Below are 24,968 nucleotides of genomic sequence, written 5' to 3' on the forward strand. Positions count from 1 at the left end.
AGGAGAGTTTGATTCCTCATGGCTATCTCTCCACATACACCCTCATACTCCCTCAGCCTGTTGTAGATTAAATCACTAGTGAGTCCCCAAAGTTTGGGTATATGTAGAAGCCCTAACTGATAATGCCCTAACTCATTAAGAAATGTGGTTCTCATGTGCTAATAGGATTAGTGTCTTTATGAAAAGATCCCCCCCCCCAATCTGTCCTTTCTACCACACGATGACTCACAGCAAGAAAGCAGTATCTACAAGCCAAGGAAAAAGCTACAATCTTCACCAGGCCTAAGAACTTCCAGCCTCCAGAACTAGAAAGATGGAAATGCTGCTGAGGCCAGGAGTGGCCGGGGTCCACTGTGCAGTAGCTGATCTGACCCGCCTACTGCCCAGCCTCGTGATAAACAGGAGTCACATGACCAGGTGAGTGTGTGTGAGAGAGAGAGAGAGAGAGAGAGAGACGGGAGGGGGGCGAGACATACGAGGTCACTAAGGAATAAAACTGGAAAAGGAGCTGCAAATAATGCCTTTCCTGTGGTGAGCCATCTTTAGTGGGCTAACATTCTCAGACACTGTCTTCACAGATGACTAGCTCGACTAATTCAGTGGCTTAGTCTTGACTTTCTTACCAGCGATCAGGACCACGTCCCTGTGAACATTTTGGAAGAGATTTAAGCACTGCTGTCTGGTTGTCTTGTTCTCTGGGCTGAGTATGAAGGCGGGGGCAGGGCCAGCCAGGCTGCTCTTCTCATTTTCAGTCTATCTGCTTCCCTGGGTAATTCACACAGCATGGTGCAACGAAGCATGCATTTCGCTTGTGATGCCACAGACCCAGGCATATTAACCCAATTATTTTATTAAATGAGTAGAAGAAAATTTCCCTTAGCTGGTGCACAAATATTACCTTTGTATTCTTGAAACTTCACAAAGGAAATGGGTGCCTCTGTTTTCATTTTGTAAGAATCCCTGCCAGTAAAAATATTGATATTTAAAGCCCAGATATGAGGAAGGTGGGAAGAAACAATTGCATTAGAATTCAAGCCATCCAGTGTTTGCAAAATGTCAATGATGGGCACAGCCCTTGTGAGGAGTTGGAAAACCTGAGACCTGGCAAGTTCTCTTCTGTCTACTGAGGGACACAGAAGAGACTCACAGAAGCAGGGTAGAACCTAGAAATTGTGATGGTAGGTACACACATTGAATTGCTTCTGCCAGTTCCTACTAAAATGCCTAGAAAGACTATGACCAGCAGAAAAAAAAAATCTTGATATCCAGGCTGACATCCAAGAAAATAACATCCATATCAATAGGCATATGCATGCACCCCTCCCACAGATCTATGGGTATATATTTGCATATGTATGTTTGTGCAAACATGCTCCTTAGCCTACAAAAGAATTAAATCCTAGTAAATTCATTGCAAGTTGAAAATATCATAGAGTTGGAAATGTATTTAATCGCCTAACCTATTGATCATCAAAATTCAGTCAAGCCCTGAAGATCTCAGAACATTTATAGTGGCCTACAGTTGGACAAAATCATCTAACCCAAAGCCTATTTTATAAGGAAGTGCTGAGCATCTCACCTGCTACATTCACTGCTGTCCTGAATGTGAAAGGCAGAATGGATTGTGTGGCTACACTTTTGTACTATCATCACAATGACTCACCAGGAGAAGGGCATCATTTTCCAGTGTGACCCCTTGGCTCCCATCATAATTTGAAACATTGTAAGGAGAGGATCGTGTGTACAGGCTCCAGACATCTTGGAACTTGGTAAATATCATTCACATTTAGAAACAGTGAAGTGGGACACGATTAGATGGGGAGGGGTAGGGGACAGGATCTACTATCATGCTGTTTGACCACATGTAAGTGGAAGGGAGAGAGAAAACCTGTAATAAAACCAGTAATGTGTTGGCGGGAGCAGGGGGGACACCCGTGATCCTGGGGAACATGGGAAGGAAGCTGGCAATTGCGCAGTGCAGCTGCCACTCAACCAGCCTGGGTGGACGGTTCTCCTGAGCTGCAGGTGCACAAAAGGGCAGCCTCGGGGAACTGCCTTAAGGGGGTTCCTGTGGAGGTGCCAGCAGCCACAGTCCAGACATCCAAGCTCTGGTGACCAGCATCTACCTTGAAAGGGCCAGGGCTGAGACTCTGGAGCCTCAGCAGTGTTGTAAACCACAGGAGAGCTGACTGTCTTAATTCCTGATTAGGATAAAAGGTTCAGAAAGAGACTAGAGCCATCCATTTTTTAAATATAATGTGCAATCTCCACCAAATCCTAACAGTCCAGGCCAACCTCTAGCACACCTAGACCTCCTTTCTTCAAGAGCAAGCAAGCCATTGAAACCACCGTCCATAGCAAGAGGAACAAATGGCATACTCTTTCTTTCAGACTGTCTCTTTTTTTCCTTCCTTCCTCCCTCCCTGCCTTACTTCCTTCCTCTTTCTTTCTCTCTTCTGTTGCTGCTGTTTTAAGACAAGTTCTCACTAAGTAGCCCAAGCTGTCCTTAAACTTGGGACCTTCCTGCTTCTGCCTCCGAAGCTCTGAGATTACAGTGTGTGCCACCCTGCCCAGTAAAATTGGCGGGAAGGGCCATTTTTACAGAATTTGTGTTATCATTGTTCTCAGTGTCAAAGAGACACTGAAGGTATGACACATGGAATAGTGACACCGAGCAGATACTCAGCTCCCATCAGTGAAGGACAAGATGAGTTTGAGTCCTCTGCTAGTTTCGAAGTAGAGAAAAACCAATGTAAGGTGTGAGAGAGGAAAATAAGGATGAGCAAGGTACGTTTAACAGGAGCCAGGATTTAAAGAAAAATAATGCATGGTTATTGGGGGGCTTTTTTCCCCAAAAACTTCTGAAGGAAAGTTTTGTAAACCAAATATTTAAATCTGTGAGTAAAATGAGTTGATAATCTGCAAGGTCAAGGGCAAAGATAAAGCAACTTAAAAAAAAAAAAAAGCTTAAGGTCAATGGCTCAAGAGGTAGAACACAAAGCACCTATTAGCAAGCATGAGGCCCTAAGTTAACAAATATCACAAAAAATGTAAATGACTAAACTTTCTTCTACCAAGTGACATAAGATAGTAAATATTTTATAAAAATCAAAGCCAATCTAATGCTATTTATTAAAAACAGATGCAAAAGGGAATAAAGGTAAAAAGTAAAAGTTTTAAATTGACAAAGATATGAACACAAAGGAAAACAAAAATAGTGAAGATGTTAACAGAAAAAGATTATCCCCTACAAGAAAAATTATTTTATATTGATAAAACATGTAATCTAAAATTAAAATGTCACCACCACAAATCTGTCCCCTGCTAAAGCACTTTGTACCAGAATGCATAGAGAAGATGCTGCTAGAAATACAAATAGAAACCAACAGAAATGAAAAAATAGCAGAATGATTCCAACATATGCCCTCAATCTATAATAAATGAATAGGCAAAATGGAGATGGTCTGAGACAGTATCTGTAATAATGCTGATGAGATAGATATTGCTGTTCAGATATAAAAATTCCTTCTGTTGGGTGACGGGGGTAGGGGAAGGATGGGAAGGGATGGGAAGGGGAAACAAAGGAGGAGGCTACAATGCTTGATAAGAAATGTACTCATTATCTTGCCCATGTAATTGTAACCCCTCTGTACAGTATTTTCATAATAAAAAAAATAAAAATTAAAAAAAATTCCTTCTGTTTCAAACATGGAAAAATTATTAGCATAATTTCTGAAACCCTTTTGTTAACCCATAACAAAAATGAAAATAAATAAATATAGTGCAAGTAGAAATTGGACAGACTACAAACAATCTTCTGACCCCAACACAAGAAAATTAAATTTAATAGCAAAAGTAAAAACAGAACACACAAAAATATATTCTCATAATTCTAGACAATGTTCTAGACAATAATTCTGGGGTCAAAGGGGAGATCAATATCACCTTACAGACCTGTTAGATTATAATGACAAGGAAAACCCCTACATGTATCAACCTTTAGGATATGCTACTAAAACTATACTCAAATATGTGTTTCTAATATTTCACAGAACAAACTTTTTTCCCCATAAACTGCTCCAGCGCTCAGCAGGAGGCCCTCTTTTCCACCAAAGATTTAGAATGCGATCACATCACAACTAAAGTCTTACTATTTTCATGTTGAAAGGTAGTTCAATATTATTGATAGAGATGAAACGTAAGGTAATAGGAAGCCAGCTCTGCCCCTCCATCACTGGCAGAGTGTCCAGGACAGATTGCATTGCTGACATAGCAAACCGAGTCGGAGCCTTCAGCCCTATGCAATCACTGCTTTGTTCCATTACTTTCAGCCCCCTTTCTAAGTAAGTCAGTAACCTCTAGACAGTCTATACTGGATGGGAATAAATATTAATAATTGTACATCCAATTCCCTGAGCCAGGCCAAAGAGGGCCCACACAGGCACAGACTCCATCTGTAGAACAAACAAGACCACAAGTGGCAGCAAGCCAGCCCAGGGCAAAGGAACAGAGTGAGCCAGGGAAGGGAGAAGTAAGGCCGAGACCAGCCATCAAAGAATGGATTCTCAGGCTACGCAATGTATGTGCTGTTCTGGAAAGGCTGTACGATGGACACAGTGACCAGACTGGTGGTTGCCAGGCACTGGAGAAAAAGAAGGGGTAGACGGGAGGACCACAGGGCCTCAGGGCTCCGCCCTTCTCCTGTGAAGCTCCGGGCAGGTGTGGTCATCACACTCCATCTACCCAGACCAGGCGGTGCCCCAAAGGTGACCCCATTTCTCCTATTCCATCCTTTAATGTTTTCAGAGTGTCTGCTTTGAGTTCAAGGTCTTTGATCCATTTGGAGTTGATTCTGGTGCAGGGTGATATATAAGGATCTAGCTTTAGTTTTCTACATGTAGTTAACCAGTTTTGCCAGCACCATTTACTGAAGAGGCTGTCTGTCTTCCATTCTATTGTTTTAGCTCCCTTATTGAAGATTAGATGGCTATAGGTCTGTAGGTTCATTTCTGGGTTTTCAATTCTATTCCATTGGTCCTGAGGTCTGTTCTTATGCCAATACCAAGCTGTTTTGATTACTATGGCTTTATAGTAGAGTTTGAAATTTGGTATTGATATTCCTCCAGCAGTGTTCTTTCCGTTGAGGAGCGTTTTTGCTATTCAGGGTCTTTTATTGTTCCATATGAATTTTTGGATTGCCTCTTCTATTTCCTTGAAGAATGAGGGTGGGATTTTGATAGGTATTGTGTTGAATTTGTAGATAGCCTTGGGAAGTATTGCCATTTTCACGATGTTAATCTTTCCAATCCAGGAGCATGGGAGGTTTTGCCATTTTTTAAGTTCTGTGTTGATTTCCTTTTTCAAGATTTTAAAGTTTTCATCATAGAGGTCCTTCACTTCTTTAGTTAAGTTAATTCCTAGGTATTTTATTTTTTGTGGTGCTATTACAAATGGAGTTGCTTTCCTGATTTCAGCCACACTTTTCTCATTGTTGGCATATGGAAAAGCCATTGATTTTTGAGGGTTAATTTTATAACCTGCTACTTTGCCAAAGTTTTGAATCAGCTTGAGTAATTTGGGAGTGGAGTCTATGGGATTCTTTAAATACAAGATCATGTCATCTGCAAAGAGGGAGAGTTTTATTTCTTCTTTCCCTATTTGGATCCCCTTTATGTCTGCATCTTGTCTTATTGCTGTAGCTAGGCATTCTAATACTAGATTGAAGAGAAGTGGAGAGAGTGGGCATCCTTGTCTTGTTCCTGAGTTAAGAGGAAATGGCTTTAGTTTTTCACCATTGAGTATAATGCTGGCTGTAGGTTTGTCATATACAGCCTTTATTGTATTGAGGAATGTTCCATGGATTCCTAATTTTTCCAAAACCTTCATCATAAAGGGGTGTTGGATCTTGTCGAATGCTTTTTCTGCGTCTATTGAGATAACCATGTGGTTCTTATTCTTGCTCCTGTTGATGTGATGAATAATATTAATTGATTTGCGTATATTGAACCAGCTTTGCATCCCTGAAATGAATCATGTTTGATTGTGGTGTATGATTTTTTGGATGAATTGTTGAAGTCGGTTGGCCAAAATTTTGTTGAGAAGTTTTGCATCAATGTTCATCAAAGAAATGGGTCTATAGTTCTCTTTCTTTGATGAGTCCCTGCCTGGTTTTGGGATGAGGGTTATGATGGCTTCATAGAATGTGTTCGGTAGTGAGCTTTCTCTTTCAATTTCATTGAAGAGTTGGAGGAGAATTGGTGTGAGCTCTGCTTTGAAGGCCTTGTAAAATTCCGCTGTAAAACCATCTGGTCCTGGACTAAAATTTCTGAATAGAGACCCAAAAACACAACAAATCAAAGAAAAGTTGGACAAATGGGATTGCATAAGGTTGCAGAGCTTCGGCAGGGCAAATGACATAGCTAGCAAGATCAATAGAAAGCCCACGGATTGAGAGAAGATCTTTACTAGCCATACAACAGACAAGGGTCTCATATCTAAAATATACTTGGAACTCAAAAAATTAAACCACCCAACAACAAATCCTCAAAGAAACAACTGCCCAATAAGTAAGTGGGCGAAAGACTTAAAGAGAAACTTCTCTGAAGAAGAAAGAAGGATGGCCAATAGACACATGAAGAAATGTTCAACATCCCTAGCCATAAAAGAAATGCAAATCAAAACAACATTGAGATATCACCTCACTCCAGTTAGAACAGCAAAAATCAAGAACTCTAACAACAACAGATGCTGGAGGGGATGTGGACAGAAAGGAACCTTACTTCATTGTTGGTGGGAATGTAAACTTGTTCAACCACTTTGGAAAGCAGTATGGAGGTTCCTCAAAAGACTTCACATAGAACTCCCCTATGACCCAGCAATCCCACTTTTGGGCATTTACCCTAATGTTTACAAAAAAGACCACACTAAAGCTACCAGCACAACTATGTTTATTGCAGCATTATTTACCACAGCTAAGATGGAACCAACCCAGATGCCCCTCAGTAGATGAATGGATCAAGAAAATGTGGTATATATACACAATGGAATTCTATGCCTCCATCAGAAAGAATGACATTTCCCCATTTGTTAGGAAATGGAAAGGCTTGGAAAAAATTATATTAAGTGAAGTAAGCCAGGCTCAAAGAAACATAGGTCCCATGGTTTCCCTTATTTGCAATATCTAGTATAGGTATGAGTCAAGTGGAAAAAGTCAGATAATGTGATGTTAGGAAAACGAACCCTCAAATATGTATTTTAATGTTTTTGTTTCTTTCATGCATGTGTTTCTAACGCATTTATAAGATTATTTCTTTGTTGCTTTGTATGTCCCTTTCACTATATTTGATGTCAGTATAACATGTGGAGGAGACGGGGACAAACAAGTCATTTAAGGATTCAGGTGGACCTGTTGCAACAATGAGAAGTACAAAATGTCATGTCAAAACCAGCTTTACAATATTGGTGTGGGGGGAAGGGGGGGTATGATTGGGTGGGGGGGAGGGGGGAGGCTGGGAAGGGAGGTGAAGGGTAAACAAAGGAGGAGGCTGCAATGCTTGGTAAGAAATGTATGCATTATCCTGCCCATGTAATTGTAACCCCTCTGTACAGTATGTTCTCAAATAAAATAAAATTAAATTTAAAAAAAAAAAAAGGTGACCCCATTTGTGAACTCTGACTTTGGATAATACTGTTGTGTGTGCCTTGGTTCATCCGCTGTACAAGTCAAGACAAGCTGTTTACTAATGGGGAAGGAATATGGCAGCTCTCTGTGCTTCCTATGCAATTTTTCTGTAAAGTAAAAACTGAAAATGCAAAAGGAAAAGCAAAAGCCAATATTTACTTAGTGTCTTTTTGCTTTTCCAGGACCCCCTCTGGTATGGCGTATGACATGCTTCCACTAGACTTGGCCATAGGATTTCAATTGTGATTTGAGTTGTTTTTATATGAATTTTAAATGAATTGGTGTGCGTAGTAATGAGTTTTATCAGAGGACAAAAAGTAAAAGCTTTTTTAAAAAAAAACCCAGGTGATATATATATATATATATATATATATATAAATTTTATTGTAAAGGTGATGTACAGAGGGATTACAGTTACATAATTAAGATAATGAGTATATGTCTTTTTGAACAGTCTTACCCCCTCCTTCACTTTCTCCCACTTTACTCCACCCCAACTTTACATATTTGGGGGGGGTTGTCATTCTTGGAGTTTGAACTCAGGGCCTGAACAGTGTCCCTGAGCTTCTTTTGTTCAAGGCTAGTCTTCTACCACAGTGCCACTTCCTAGCTTTTTCTGTGTATGTGGTACTGAAGATTGAACCCAGGGAAGTTAGATTTAGCTAATAAACCTATAAGTAAATATGTTGGATGGTTGCAAGTATATATAAAAGTATAAATGTATATGGTAGACTCAAGGGAGAACTCAAAAAGTATAATTCCTTAGAAAGGCAAAGGCAAAGCTCAGCACAATAAAACGCCAGGAAGGGAAGGGGTGGGTCAAGGGGAAAGGAGAAAATTAATGAAGAGGACAAGAGGAAGAGAATGAATTCAAAAAATCGATGTATATCCTATAAAATTAAGAAGCAAAAGAAAGGAGTAAGTAGGGGAGGAGTGGGTGAGAATGTTGAATGGGGTGACATTGATCAAGATATATTGTATGCAGAAACTGCTTTATTAAATGGCAACTCCTTTGTATAACTACTTAAGGTAATTTTTTTAAAAGAAGTTAATAAAAAGAGATATCACATTCTCAGAACACCAAACACTAAAGCAGCCTACGTAGCTAGCATTACAGATTCAAATGTTCCAATGGTAGCAAAGGCCAGGAGCTCCACATTGTCTTGCAAATGGCACTGTCATCAATGCTGTAATGAAAATCCTAGAGAATTCCCTGCCCTGTTTCAAAGTCTAGATAAGTTGTTTTCAAAATGTCACCTTACTTGAGCTCAATAAAAAAAAATTTAAAACATTATAATCTTTGGCTAAAATATCCTCAAGTAGTGTATTAAAAATTATAGCTTTTGTAATGGAAAAAAGGTAGCTAGCTGTTTTTAAGAATTCCCCTAGGGCCAAAGAAAGGCTAAGCTTATATTTAATAAAACAGAAACTTCTTTAAATGGTATTGCAGATTTAATGCCCTCTATTAAATTTCTCCCCATTCAGCAAGGAAAACATTTTCTTTCTGTCTCCATGTGTAGTTATCAACTATAACCCTACACCCTAGTCTGCTTTCAGGACAAATTGTGACCCCAGAGTCTGAGGACAAGAACTTGTTGCTTTGAGTCGAAGTTGCCTGAGCCAAAGATGTCAGTTTTATTCCGTTTTGTTCCTTATTGAGAACAGTGTTATTGAGAAAAGGACCTGGAGTGAAATGGTACTTATAAACCAATCCAGATCTGCATAAAATTGAACCTCTATTAAGGAAGCAGATGCAGGCTAATAGCTTATTTGTCATCACAACGCTAGGTTCTTCAGTAAGTTAAGGTCACAACTAAAGACTGAGGAGACTGGGGCTGGGAAGGTGGCTCAGTGGTAGAGCACTTGCCTTGCATGCATGAGGCCCTGGGTTCGATTCCTCAGTACCACATAAGAAAAAAGAAAAAAGCTGGAAGTGGCGCTGTAGCTCAAATGGTAGAGTGCTAGCCTTGAGCTGAAGAGCTGAGGGACAGCGCCCAGGCCCAGAGTTCAGGCCCCACAACTGGACCAAAAAAAAAAGACTGAGGAGACTGGTTTTTGTTAAAGGATAGTTTTAAAACATACAATCAAGTGAAAGGCATGGCCCTTAGTTGCTCCAAACAAACCAACAAGAAAATATTAGGAGGGAAATTTGACAGTAAGAGCAAACATCAAGCTATCCATAATTTTCAAAAATGAGGCAAAAAGCAGGTAAAGCAAATGTAAGAAATCTAACTCATTCTCAAGTGTAGATGATGAATATTTGCATTACTCTTATGGAATTAAAATACTTGGTCTAAGTTTTTCTGTGCTACTTCACAGGGGTAGCACTGTCCTACCTCATTCTAGCATCTGCTCCAGTCCAGGCCTTACCATCCAAGGTTGCTCTCAGAGGGCAGTCCCCAGCAATTCTAGGTCCAGAAGGCGTATGTGAGTAAACCCAACAAAAGAACTGCAGCAGATAGGAGGAAATACAAGAATGGAAGAAGACAGATTCTATGCCCAGAGAGAGCCCTGCCAACATACATCCTTCTCAACAAGGCTGAAGCACTGGCTTCCATTGCCTCCATTTATCTTTTATAGTTTTTTTTTCTATTAGCAATTTATTCTAGCCATGTTGTAAATTACTCTTAATTTTCTATCCTGTTGCAATCCCTGACTTATATTTACCACCTAATCCTTAATTCTGACACTAATATTTTTTCTAAACCCTAATTCCTTTCAAATATAACATGATTGGTGATACAGGTGATGCGCCAAAAGTTATTACTTCATGTAAATATTTGGTTTTGAATTGTTGAGTATGTTATTGCTGATTTCTATTCCCAGGCCAGTGCTGAGAAATACAGCACCATTTTTGTTCTACCCAGTCTGTCAGAAAATGGAGAATAATTCAATTGAGAGAGAAAAACTCCACTTTGGTGACTAAAACCTCCATCCAGTGGCTTGACTTCAGATAAGCAAGTCTCAATGAAGAAAATATGAAATACAAAAGGCACCATGACACGTTAAAAAGTAAACAACCACACAATAAGGTATTTGAATGATGACAAAGTACTTAAAATCTCCAATATTGAGCTCAATAATAATAATAATGATGATGATGATGATGATGATGATATATGGCAGTCACCAGTGACAGACACCTGAAATCCAAGCTACTCAGGAGGCTGAGAGCTAAGGATTTTGGTTTTGAAGCCATCTCAGCCAGAAAGTCTGAAAGCCTCTGACTCCAATTAACTAGCAAAAAAGCTGGACTGGAGGCAAGGTTCAAGTAGAATGCCAGCCATGAGAGAAAAAGCCAAGCAAGAGTGCAATGTCTTGAGTTTAAGCTCTGTGACCACTACACACATATGTGCACATATGCACACACTTGCACACACACACAAAACGATGATGAAAAATAATCAACAAATAAAAAAGGACATGTGTAAACACCTGAATAAATCCATAGAAAAAATAAGTAAAATAAAATGCTTAGTTGAAAGTCTTTAAAAGAGATTGGGTCAAATGGAAGACAGAATATCAGGGCTTGAAGATGAAATAGGAAAATGAAATATATAAACTAGGAAAATCTGATGAAGATAAAGAATGAGATAGGAACAATAAGAACTCTGACTCCAGAAAAAGACAAAACCTAAGAATCATGAGCATAAGAGAAGGATAGAATTTTAAAAATAGCAATAAAATGTTACAAATTTTGAGAAATAAATTCCAGTTTATATACAGATCTTTAGAATTCTCAATAGAAAAGACCATGTTTGAATCTCCATATGTCATATTATAGTTAAAACATCAAGCATAGAGAGCATTCAAAGCTATAGGGGGAAGAGCCAAGTTACCTATACAGGCAAACCCACTAGAATAATAAGAGATGCCTTAAAAGCAAGGTGGGGGAAAGTGGGCATCAGTGGCTCCTGCCTGTGATCCTAGCTACTCAGGAGGTTGAGATCTGTGGTTGTGGTTTGAAGCTAGCCCAGACAAGAAAAGCCACAGGATTCTTTTTTTTTTTTTTTTTTTGTCAGTCGTGGGGCTTGAACTCTGGGCTTGGGCGCTATCCCTCAGCTCTTCAGCTCAAGGCAAGCGCTCTACCACTTGAGCCACAGCGCCATTTCCAGTTTTCTAGTGGTTTATTGGAGATAAGAGTCTTATGGACTTTCCTTGCCCAGGCTGGCTTGGAATCGTGATCCTCAGCTCTCAGCCTCCTGAGTAGCTAGGATTACAGGCATGAGCCACCTGTACCCAGCTAAACCACGAGATTCTTATCTCTAATAAATTACCAAAAAGCTGGAAGTAGAGTTGTGGCTCGTGTAGTAGAGTGCTAGCCTTGAGCAAAAGAAGCTAAGGGACAGCACACAAGGCAGGCCCTTAGTTCAAGCCCCAGGAACAGCACACACATTCACACAAACACACACACACACACACACACAAAATATTACGGCCAATCTAGATTATTCCACCCAATAAAGTTACCATTTTGTTACTAAACAAGAAAGAAAACCCAGCCATGATAAACAAAACCTAGAGAAATTCACAACAACTAAATGACCACTGCAGAAGATATTTAAAGGAATTCTACTCATGGAAAAGGAAGATAATACATGACCATGCTATATAGCCTTGGGCATTATCACCACCATTATCCTCGCCTGCATAATACAATGACAGGAGCCTCCATAAAACCATCCTTGCATCCAATAGTCCCACTTCAGATGCTGGTCCCATAAGCAATTCAGAAATGAGAAAGCCTCTCTTCCTCCTTCCAAGTCTGGAGCTGCTTTCCTCTGAGTTTCATCCAGAGGGAAGGTCAGTTGCCAGAAGCTACATTAGCTGAGTTTTACTTGCATGTCTCTAATAAATAGTATTCTACTTTTTAACACACATCTTTGAAATGTGTTAACAATGACCAGGAAAAAGAAATTACATGGATTAAATAAGTGTTGTTTCCTGGCAGGAAGGCCCTGCCCTGTAAGGATTTAAATGAGTTACAAAATTGCAAAGATGGGTTGGGGATGTGGCTCAGTGGTAGAGTGCTTGCCTTGCATGCATGAAGCCCTGGGTTCAATTCCTCAGTACCACATATACAAAAAGAGGCTGGAAGTGGCACTGTGGCTCAAGTGGTAGAGTGCTATCCTTGAGCAAAAGAAGCTCAGGGACAGTGCTCAGGCCCTGAGTTCAAGCCCCAGGACTGGCAAAAAAAAGAAACCTAAAAACTAAATAAATAAATAATTGAAAGGATGCCTAAAGTTGTAAAACTGAAATTGGTTAAATGGATTAAGAGAATTTAAACTCATAAATTCAATTCTTGTGTTTCATTTTAGATTTAATGTATTTAAATCTAAATTGAGCTTCCTCTTTTCTTTTTCATTTTTAATATAAACTCAGAGATTTTGATTTCATTTACTTGTGTATTACATATATTTAAGGTATAGAATAGCATGTTTTGACACACATTCGTGCAGTGAAATGATCACTATAATATCACTTTACATAGCTTTTTTGGAGTATGGTACTGCAAATTTCTGGTATGTGGTGCAGTATTATGAACCACAGTCCTCATATTGTCCTTAAAGATATGTATCCTTTGACTTCTGTCACTTCAATACAGTGTTATAGAGGGACTGAGGGCAAAGGAGTTGAGATATTACACAAAGTACTATACTGAGGGACAGTAGTAATAAGTAATCATAGAGCATAACTTTTTATGACTGTTTGATCAGTTCATCTTCTTTTGGGAGAAAAAATGAGCTTCCTAGTTTTAGTTTATGCTGAGTCTGGAGTAGGAGGGAACTTCTGCTATTTTCTGGTTACATTTAATGCCGATCCCCAGGGCAGGGCCAGACCAAAGGAAATCCGGTAACAGTTCAAGCCTGTTCAAGACAGTCCGTGCCTGAGGGACAGTGCACTGCAGGAAGGCCTGCTCTGAATGCTGTGCATGATCTAAGCTTGCACAGGCCTAAAAGGAGAGTGACTATTTCCATCTGGACTTGGCCTGGCATCAACACTTCCTTCATCTCTGGTCTGGATACCATTACTCCCACTGCCAATTTCTCATAACTCATGTGGAAGCCTGGGACAGCTCAGATGCCCGAGTAGCCAGAGTAACCCTAGAGCGTGAGAGAGTAATCTTAGGGGCACGGGCAGCTGCAGTCAGGAACTACAGGCCAGTCTAGATTCCTCTTGGAATCTGAGTACGAGGGGAAATAAACCACCAGGGGCAGATGTGTGGTTGGTGGGGAGGATTATTAGTGCCCCGGTGTAAGTAAAAATGTGTGACATCTGAAAGTGGGTGGGCAAAAGTGGCATGTGAAAATGATGAAGGTCACCTTTGCATCTGATTCAGAACAAAGAGGGGGACAACCACACACACACACACACACACACACACACACACACACACACACACACACACACACACACACACACACACACCAGAAGCTGTAACGTGGCCATAGGTGCCCAGGTACCAGTGCCCCGGATAGGTCCCCCTGCCAAGCCCACCCTCATTCCCTGATGTAGCTGTTTTGATTGCTGTGTGTGACTTTCACCAAGCTCCTTATAAACCCTGGAGCAGACACAGACAAGAGATCTAAAAGCTGGTGGTGTGTGTCTGAGTTGCCTTTACCCAGTGGTAAAGTTCAACACAATTACTTCAACACTTAGCTAGAGGCCAAAGTGGACGTTAGTGTTGACACCACTTGACATCTTACTTGAAAACGTTTTCATAAATGGAAGAGTAGAGGCTTGCCTGGTGATAGCCTGTCTCTAGGAAGTGTAGAATTTACTATCTCCCCTCCCTCCCCGCCCCCACTGACTTGTCTTCAATAAAGACTTCTACATCTCCTCTTCTAAATGAAAGCCTCTAAATCTCATTTTAATAAGTTAAAAGAACTGTCATTGTTGTCAAGATCCATCCATACTCAATGCCACAAAAATCACACTCATATCTTTGCATTCAATTTAAGACTTACTATAATGCATTCATGTCTTTAAGTATCTTTTACGTCTTTCAGCATCTTATTCATGTTCATATTTACAGAATTTGGGACACTTTTCAAGTAGATTCTCAACAAAAGCCCTCCGTGTCTTGTGTTCATCCTTTAAGTGATAGAAACAACAAGACCAGGGAAGCATGCCAAATGGGAAGAAATCTATTCAACTTGTACATCCTTGTGCACAAGTGCAGTGGGTGAGAAAATGGGAATGAGAGAAATGAGCTTGTTTTGTGCTCATGGTTAGAAAATATGCTTTTCACTCCTCTGACACCAGGCTGTTCCTCCTGACACCACTTTAGGGAACATCATTGGAGAAGCCTGAAATAGAGAATAGAGGGGACTCTGTCATTGCCTTGTGCACACAAGACCAAAGCCGCATGGCACCAGATGTATGCTTAGAACGCAAGTCCAGAAAAAACCAGGCCTGAATGAGCTGCTCACCTCTGCACAGTTCCAGAACAATGTGTGTCAGTTCGTGTAGACTTGTTCTATGAGGTACACATTTTCAGAGTGCACTGGAATCTACTCAGACCACTAGCTGTCACCCTGAACACTTTCACCCATGAAGCACAGCAACACAGGAGCCCCGACCTGTGCCCAGTACCCACAATGCCATAAACAAGGGCTCAGAAAACTAGTTAGTAAAGGATTGACTTGTAATTGGCTTCAACCTTTCTAGTCACCTGCATCTCAGTTGCATACCCATTTGATTTTGTTTTGATAAACGTTAAACATATTTTAAAACATTTTAGTTGGAGTGCTCTACCCAAAAAAAAATTAGACCAGGGGACCATATTTGGCCAGTAGACAGTTTACAAATTCTTGAAAAATATCAGACTGGCTGGTAGACAACAGTTCTATTTCTACTTTATGATACTTCTAAGTCAATAAGAAGTTCACTTTATTTTAGACATCTTAGTGAAAAGAGTTTTTAGCTGGAAATTGTTGTGATTTGGTGCTGCTCTTTTACTATCTTTAGTCTTTGGTTACCTTCTTTCTAAAATGTAAGTTATTTTATCTTATAGAGTTGTTCAAAGAATCCAGTGCGTTTATATTGTGAAAGTGCTTTATAAACTATTATAAACTATTTAAAGTTTGTTACTATTACTGTCAATGCTACTGAACTCTAAGAAGACATAATTAGTGCATTGTGGGTTAGTTTGTATATATGCTGTTCTAATGATACAGTGTGAGAAAACCCCAAAGTAATATAGGATTGAATAGTAAATTGTTAGAAAGCTTCAAACTTTCCTTGGAAGTTGTTTTGTTTGTGTGGGAAAACTACTTGTAAGGAATGGAGCTGTGGTTCTTCTAACTTTCCACATTTAAAAAATTAAAACCACATAAAAGAAAAACATTTTTGTGTAAAAAAAAGATTTCTAGAGGTCTTTTTAAAACCAACACCAAAGATCTGTTGGCTTTCTGAGATTAAAATGAGTGAGGACTTGTTTCTTTGGAATTTTTTTTAATTTTCTTGCAGTAACAGTTTGATAAAGAGGAAAGGATGGTTGTGACACCTTGTTTCCTTGTCTGATATGTTTAGGAATAACACGATTATTAAATGTCAACAAATTTTGACAAAAATGAGTTTATAGCCTTCGTATGGAACTCTAAAGGTATTTCTCTAAAATATTTAAGAATTTCATTCACTGTGATGTTAGTAACAAAGTGAGCATACACAGTATGCATTTCAAGCTATCTCTAATTCTTTGGTCTTTCCCTTTTGATTTTCAGCATTCAACATGAAATCATAGCTTTGTATTTTAAAACCTTGGATTTTTTTCCTTTTTATTCCTAGATCTTTGTATCTATTCTCTAGATTCTTCTATTCAGAAAGAACGAGGATCTCCAAATATCTTGTGGTTGTCCCTAAAACTTTCCTCTGGGTTACTTCTCAGACAATAACTAATCCATTCCTATAAATAATTGTTTGATGAGCCTCTTCTAGCTAGCTTGTAGACCCCAGAAGAGCAAGGACCACACTTCTGTGTCTGTATCATGGGACCTGGAACACAGTGTAATCCAGACCTTTAATCCCCTCTGGATACCCTGTATTCTTTGTGAAACTCCATCCTGCTATGGTTACCTCAACAGAGGCAAACAGATGCTGGTCACACGTACCAACTCACAGGCTCCCTCCTGGTTCTTCTGGTTAATGGCAGTCCCTTAGAAGGATCTGCTTTTCTCTCATCTGATATGTTTTATTATTGAGCTATCATAATTTCCAATCTCTCTATCTCTCTGGGTGCTCATGTATGTGTCTCTCTGTCTCTCTGTGTGTCTGTCTGTTCTCTCTCTCTGTGTGTGTCTCTGTCTCTCTGTCTGTCTGTCTGTCTCTCTCTCTCTCTCTCTCTCTCTCTCTGAAATGTGCTGACTTAGGTAATAGTCACCTACTGAAGGAACCTGACTCTGGAGGTGAGATGACTACAGCAGAGAGCCCATGGCCTAAGCAACTCCCCAAGGCTGCAGTGCCCTACTGTCGAGAGAAGGCTTCAACATGGTGGAGAAGAGGCAGTTCATGGTGTGCACATAGAATGCCATCACCATGCAGCTGGTGGATGCCGCAATTGGTCATAAATTCATAGGAGGATGAGTTCACGAAATATCTAAGTGGAAGATTAAGACATGCAGCTACAGATACGGTCTGGCTGCAGTGTTGCATGTAATGAGTTATATGTAGATGTGTATATGTGGTTATATTTCACTAATATATCTGTGGGCAAACATATATACACACATAATAAATACATTTATACATGTCAGACTAACATGATTTTCTAAGTATAAATTACTCATGAGCTAAAAATGAGAACAAATGTGACAAATATTTAGCCTGGCTATTGTTACAAGAGTAGGATTACAGATAATTTTTTATTTTCAGCTACCGTGGAGTTTTAAGAAAGTGCTAAATTGAGCATGTAATTTCATAATCAAATGCAGGTAGATGAACATTTTACTTAATATGGAACAGTCCATCAGGCAGAGAAGGAAGGCTGACTATTTCCCTATTTGCTACAGATGTTGATTTAAATCTTTTGTGTCCTTTATCAGATAATAGGTGACAAAAGGATTAGGAGAATTTGATTAACATGGCTCAACTCCCATTTGTCTGCAAAGTTACCCGATTGATTCGCTCCAGACCAACTTTACTCCATATTCCCGTTCAAATATCCCTATCATTCAGGAATCAGGTGATGTAATTCATAAGACTTGGGACAAATTATGTTTTCAGGATGTCAAGAATTCAAGCAAATAATGCAAAAGAATTCAGATCTCACCAAGGCTTTCTTCCAGTCATGTCAATGCACTGTGCACTTTTCCCAGTTCAGTAAAGGATTAGAACACGGTGCTCATTCGAGGACTGTGATTTGATCTTGCATCGATATCTCTCTAAACAATGCTTTCCATTTCCTTCCACTGTAACTTTTTAAGCTTTAAGAGAATTCATTGAAAGGCCAAGTCTTTTGGTAGAGACTAACATGAGGCCCTCTGTCCTGTCACTTGGAGTCATGAATCCAGAGAACAGCCTTGATTCCACTGCAAATTGGTTTTGTAAGCGAATGACTGGCAGACTCTTTTTTAACTCTAAATCTCCCACGATGATGTTTCTCACTGATCACTAACAGAACCCTTCCACTGATGCCAGTGGAAGGCATCAGGTAAGTGTTGATGACACACATACCTTCTATGTGCCGCGAGAGGAACACAGAGGGCCCGCACCTCATGATGCAGCTGCTCCCAGCTGTGTCTCCCAACCCAAATCTCACTTACCAAGCGTTATCACCCCCATGTGCCTTCTCAGAACCCCCTTCACTAAATTTGGTCTTCACCATCACATCCTGGGTTGAGGCAGGAGGGGCCCCTCCCTGTGTTTGTCTCTAAAGAGCCCAACTCTGGCTCCCTTCCCAAGTCAAAGGGTCCATGGGACTGACTTGAGATGCCTAGCAGAAGCCTGCACCCTCACTTCTAGGCTGTGCTCTGCTCCCCAGAACCCCTTGCACCCAAATAGCCACGCAGTCCCTTTCAGGGAGTTTGGGGCTTTGACTTGGTACCATCCTCTCTGGACCAACAATAACATGGGTACAAACCAAGGCCTAAGAGCAAAAGGCAGCTGTGTGGCTGTGTGAGTGGAAGTGTTCACCACGTTCAGGAAGTCTCTCCACCCTGGGGTGGGACTGAGGGAGTGGGAAGAAGAAGCAGTCCCAGTGCTGGGACAACTTTCCCAACTCTGCCAGTTTCATGGTTGGGTCCAAATGTAATGCTCCGCACATTCTCCAGGTGAGTTGGGACAACTTTCCCAACTCTGCCAGTTTCATGGTTGGGTCCAAATGTAATGCTCCGCACATTCTCCAGGTGAGTTTACCAGTGTCTACATTCTCCCACGAGTCAGGAGTATGCTCCTGTTTAAAATAACACACAAAAGGAGCAGAAAGAAGGGCTAATGAGATGAACAATGAAAGCATCAATCTACATTGTCAACAGCATTCTTGAGAGAGATAATTTCATTCAACCCCACTTACAGCTGAGAGGAGGAGGAGCCCTCTAGGGACTCCATAGGCTGCTCTCGGCTGAGTCTCCCTCCTTGTCAGTCGTGCTTTCAAGAGTAACTGGCCCATGGATAGACAGTTGATGGTTAGCGACTAAAAAGCCGATTGTGAGAAATGGTTCCCCAAAGTTAATGCTCCCAAGCAAAAGAGCCTTCTATAGCACACAGGTTCACCACTGGGAGTTGGAGCAGGGTCTCATTTCTTGAGGTTGGAAGATTGGAGAGTTCCAAAAACCTTTGTGAATTTTGACCTTGCAGACCTGAGAGGTTTTCCAGTGGCTGTCTTGCAGATAACACGATTTCCCTTATCTACCAGGGAACAGATCTTAATAAAAATGGCTGTTTCGTAGCAAGAAGCGAGTGACTGGATCTAAACAACATGCCTCCCTCTGCAGCATGAGAGTTCTAAAGGGACACACACACTCTCACACACACCGATCTGATGAGGGATGTAAACAATGTGGGGTGACTGTAGCTGGAACACCTTTCCTTCCCCTGAAGGGACTGACTCAGAGAGGAGCCATGTTTCCTGTCCATTCATCCAGTTTGCCCCTTCCGGAGACTAAAATCCAATTTGTGGATGAGTAAAAGTATGTTCACTTAAAGAATATGATGAGTAAAATTATTATGAAAGTCGAATCAAATGCGGTACATCATCTTCTGTGCACACAGGGGCGGAGGAACGGGGTCAGGCCTTTGGGGACATCCAAACCTCTGAGACCCAACTCCTCCCCTCGTGGGCTGCATTTCAGAGTTCAGATCAAGGATCTGAAGTCTCGCAAACATTTCACCTGGAAAGAAATGTAATCATATGGATGACACGGTGTTCAAGGGAGGGAATGCAAGCCCAGACCGCACCTCAACGTTATCTTTCTGTTATTAGGTTTAAGGGAACCTTAATAAATTACCTTGAGGAATTATGCTTCGTCTGGATGCATCAGGACGAAAGAAGACGACTTGGGTTAAGATCTGAGGCTCAAGGTTCAAAGCCAGGCTGTGCTTTACACACACACACACACACACACACACACACGATATCCTTTTAAGGAAAAATGGGGGTGGGGGATCAAATCTACCCACTCCTAGTTGGGAACCAGCCCAGGACTGGCTGCCCTGGTGCGCGTGGCGCCGGGGAAATACGGTAGCAGCCGGAGATTACGGTACTCGCCGGGCGCCGGCCCGCGTGACGTCAGCGGAGCCGCAAAGTTCGCCGGCCGCGGCGCTTCCCCGGCGTGGAGGCGCAGATCGAAGCGCGGCGTGGGCTCGGCGGCCGCCCGCGGGCCGGTTCCCACGCTCACAGTTTTAACGAATCCGAGCCCCGCAGCGGGCGCGGGCGGCCGCACGGCCCTGCAGGACCCGGGCCGGGCGCCGCAGGTGAGTGAGTGCGCGGGAGCCCGGGCGCCCCGCAGCGCCCCGCGGGCCTGCGGCTCGGGGAGGGGGGACCCCGCCTTCTCCCCGCGTCCCGGGCAAGTCACCACCGGGTAACAAGTGTCCGGCCCGCGCCGCTCGCCCCGCCGCGGAGAGCCGCGGAGAGCCGCGGCGGGCTCGCTGCCTGGCGCGCGGGGCTCGAACCCGCGGTTCCCGCCCCCGGGGCCTCGACCCCACCGCGCCGCGCGTCCCCAGTCCGGGAACCGCGGGGACGCCGCGCCCCGCGCCTCCGCCCGCCGCACCGCAGTGGCTGCGGCTCGCGCGGCGGCCCCGCCCCCTTCTCCCGCAGCTTCGCGGCGGTTCGAGCCCCGGGGCCCGCAGACTGGGGAGACGCCCCCCGCCCCGGGCTGGCCCCGGGACCTTCTTTGGGCTTCGCCGGGGACCCGGGCCCCCGGCCGGCCGGGCTGGGGGAAGGACCCGCGCACCGGGCCGCACCGGACCCGGAGCCCGGCCGCCCCTCGGGCCGGCTGCGCGCCACCTGTTCCCACCGCGCGCCCCGGTCCGCGCGCCCGCGCCGCGGGGGCTCCGCCGGGTCTGCCCAGCTGACCGCCGAGGCCGGGCTTTGGTGTTGCCGTTGGGGCTTTCTTCTTGTTATTATTTATTATTGTTGTTATTGTTGTTGCTGCTGCTTTGGCTCCTGGGCTTGGCCAGAGGCGGCGGAGGGTTGGGGGGGGGGGGGGAGGAAGGCAGGTTCCCGCCCGAGGCGGGGCGCGGTCCCCTCGGGCGTCCGGGGTGTCGCCTCGGCTGGGGGCGAGCGGAGCCCCCGGTGCGCCGCGGAGCGGCCGCGCGGCTCCCCGCCGCCGTCCCGCCGCGCCCGGCCCCGCGCGCGCTCGCCCGGCGCGCCCGGCTCCCCTCAGCCCCTTCTCCTTGCGCTCTTCCCGCAGGACCGGCGCGGACGCGGCTCGGGCGCCGCCGCACAGCCCTCACCCCGCACCGCCACGGGGCACCGCCGGCCCGGCCCGGGCACGTCCGCGGCGGGCATCGACGGGCGCGCGCGGATTCCGAATTCGAATTCCGGATTGTGCACGGGATGCGGCGCGGCCTCCTGGCCCCGAAGGCGCCGGGAAGCCGACTCCGGTAATCCGGGACTGCGCGGGCGGCCGCCCCACGCCCGGCCTAGGAGAGGGAGGGTCAGGGCGTCGAGGGACCCCGAGGCCCCGTGAAGAGATCCGGGAGCCCCGCGCGGCCCTGGCCATGTCGCCTCCACCACCCTGCCCTTCGCCCCGGTTCTCCGAGCGCTCCCTGGGCCGGCCCGGGCTGCTCCCCACCCGCCCCCTCTCTCCAGCCTCGGGCCCAGCCCCGCCGGCCGGCCTCGGCCCCGCGCAGACTTTCTGACCGCCCGCGCCTCGCTCCGGCTCCGCCTCCGTCCCCGCCCGACGGCGGCCCTGAGACTGGGGAGGAGGGGGGGCCGCCCGGCCGGGACCATGGTGTTTCTCTCCGGAAACGCTTCGGAAGGCTCCAACTGCACCCACCCTCCGGCGCCGGTGAACGTCTCCAAGGCCATCCTGCTCGGCGTGGTCCTGGGGGGGCTGATCATTTTCGGGGTGCTGGGGAACATCCTGGTGATCCTGTCGGTGGCCTGCCACCGCCACCTGCACTCCGTCACGCACTACTACATCGTCAACCTGGCGGTGGCCGACCTGCTCCTCACCTCCACCGTGCTGCCCTTCTCGGCCATCTTTGAGATCCTGGGCTACTGGGCGTTCGGCCGGGTCTTCTGCAACATCTGGGCGGCGGTGGACGTGCTGTGCTGCACGGCGTCCATCATGGGCCTGTGCATCATCTCCATCGACCGCTACATCGGGGTCAGCTACCCGCTGCGCTACCCGGCCATCGTCACGCAGCGGAGGGGCGTGCGCGCGCTGCTGTGCGTCTGGGCACTGTCGCTGGTCATCTCCATCGGGCCCCTGTTCGGCTGGCGGCAGCCGGCCCCCGACGACGAGACCATCTGCCAGATCAACGAGGAGCCGGGCTACGTGCTCTTCTCGGCGCTGGGCTCCTTCTACGTGCCGCTGGCCATCATCCTGGTCATGTACTGCCGTGTCTACGTGGTGGCCAAGCGCGAGAGCCGGGGCCTCAAGTCCGGCCTCAAGACGGAGAAGTCGGACTCGGAGCAGGTGACGCTGCGCATCCACCGCAAAAACGCCCCGACCGCGGGCGGCAGCGGGGGCGCCGGCGGGGCCGGGGGCGGCGCGCCCAGCAGCGCCAAGAACAAGGCGCACTTCTCCGTGAGGCTCCTCAAGTTCTCCCGCGAGAAGAAAGCGGCCAAGACGCTGGGCATCGTGGTGGGCTGCTTCGTGCTCTGCTGGCTGCCCTTCTTCCTGGTGATGCCCATCGGTAAGTCTCCTCGGGAGGGGAGGGGGTCCCCGGGGGCCGGGGAGGCACAGGGAAAGGCTTCCCCAGGGGCGGAGTGCATTTCCCTTCCGACTCTTGCACTGTCCCGACATAGGGTCCCGGGGGCACTGTTTTTCGACGGCAGCCAGCTGTGGCTTCTACTATGCGGATTAATTGGCCTCTTTAATAGGGATGTCAGCTTTTCTTAATGCCTTCCATTTAAATGCATCTGCCCCTTTGAGCGCTCCTCCTGCTCTTAAGTACTGAAGCCCACTGTGGGGTGCCACCGCCGCTTTCCTTTGGCTACATTCGAATGGGGAATATAAATTCCCATGAGCACTCTGCTTGTTCTGGGCAAACGTGTGCTTCTATTACTGCCTGGAGTTGTTCATTAGGATGACTTATGAGGCTCCGTGTTCTGTATCTGTATGAATTTTATCTTCGGCATTCACTGTGGAAGGAAAAGAAAAATCCCAGGAGCCGTTAATAACAACAAAAATTATTTTATGTCCAAACCAATTTAAATCTTAAAGATGTCATAATATTGCCAGTAAGTTAAATATGTATTTCAGTAGTAAATATTAAAACAGACACTGATGGCCTCCAAACTCACACTTTGAAAATAATACAGTAATGTTGCAAATCTGATTCTTGCATATGCTAAGTGTGCTGTTGTCAGAACTAATTTGCTCGTGATGAGTGTCAGCAAGCCAGTCCTCTTGGAATAGTCATTTGTCTCTGATAGGCCTTCAGTGGGATCGCAAAATGGTTGTTAGCTATTTTTAGTTTGTGAGCTCAAAGACAGACCCACACATTGGCTATTCACTAACTCTTCCCAAACAAAGTCAAGATAAAAAGTCATAAAAATCAATGTCATAATTATAGCTCCTATTTATTTGGAGTGCCAACTATGTTTCAGACAATTTACCAATCTTTATCTTGCTAGGCCTTTCAACAGCTGTGATCTTGAAATCTCAGGTGGGGGCCAAAGGGACTCTTCAATCCCTAATGCAAGAGCTGCCAGCTTTTTTACAATGTGCATTTTTAAATGTAGCTATCTCAGTGTGAATTGGAACAGTATCAAAATTCAGTTACTCCATCAACCTATCCCATTAGTCCCCAGCCCACATATGACTACCGACTACTGCTTTGCATAGTAAAGATTATTCTTCCTCCTTCATCTTCTGCCATGTCACATTCAGCTGCTGGGGTAACAGTGGCCTTGGCCATCACAGGTCCTTAGCACAGGGACATGAGTCTGGGAGGCTGCTGGTTCCTTGGAGAGATGGGAGAGAAAATATGGTCAAGTGGGAACAGAAAAAATAGACAACTCTGGGAAAGTTTTGCTTAGAGTGGAGCTGGGAAGGGAGACAGGATGTTGCTGGAGCAATCTAGAACCTTTTCAGAGGTGAGACAGAAACAGTGGAATCGAGGGGATGCTGGTAGCATGGATGAGAGGCAAGGTTCTGTGACCAAGAGGAAGACAGGACAGGGACTCGGTGACAGGACGTAAGCAAGAAATGTGGCGGGGAGAGTCAGGGGTCTCCAGAAAATTTCATGTCTTTGGCAAATTAAAAATCAGAGTGAGGGAAGAGTAGGGTGCAAAGAGGAGCAAAGAGAAGACGTGAAATGTTGACCTTTGAGAGTGGGAGAAGAAACATATTACGAAAAGATAGCAGTCCCCTACAAGTCCTGGGGTGGGGTGGGGGACCTGTGGGACTGTGGTTGCTCATTTAAGGTCCAGCAGTCCAGACATCTATGTGACACTCTCCCACAGATAAACAGCTGAGGGGGACATGGCCGAGGATGGACGTGCATTCTAGGAAACAAGGTGAAGTCACTGGCTTCCTCTAAATCCTAAGGAAGGGGTGTGGCTGAGGGAAGTTGAAAACTCACAGCTAAAGGTGTTTGATCAAGGAGGGCAAAGAACCCCGGAACCTGCCAATCCTCAGACCACTTCCCAACAGCAAATGTGTGTGAGACCGTT

At 44.6% G+C, this 24,968-nt stretch overlaps 1 protein-coding gene across 3 annotated transcripts in view; it reads left to right on the forward strand.

The window, feature by feature from the left end:
* Nucleotides 1-21,777: 21,777 nt before the first annotated feature.
* Adra1a (adrenoceptor alpha 1A) overlaps nucleotides 21,778-24,968 on the forward strand; it is a 68,849-nt gene continuing 65,658 nt past the window's right edge. For all 3 annotated transcript variants that reach the window (XM_042697862.1, XM_042697861.1, XM_042697863.1), the window contains exon 1: nucleotides 21,778-22,984. In XM_042697862.1, coding sequence (XP_042553796.1) covers nucleotides 22,072-22,984 — 913 coding nt within the window. In that variant the 5' untranslated portion in view covers nucleotides 21,778-22,071. The remainder of the gene's footprint in view (nucleotides 22,985-24,968) is intronic.

Source organism: Dipodomys spectabilis, unplaced genomic scaffold (genome assembly GCF_019054845.1).
Source record: "Dipodomys spectabilis isolate Male_0828 unplaced genomic scaffold, ASM1905484v1 ptg000229l, whole genome shotgun sequence".
In the NCBI taxonomy this organism is placed as follows: Eukaryota; Metazoa; Chordata; class Mammalia; order Rodentia; family Heteromyidae; genus Dipodomys; species Dipodomys spectabilis.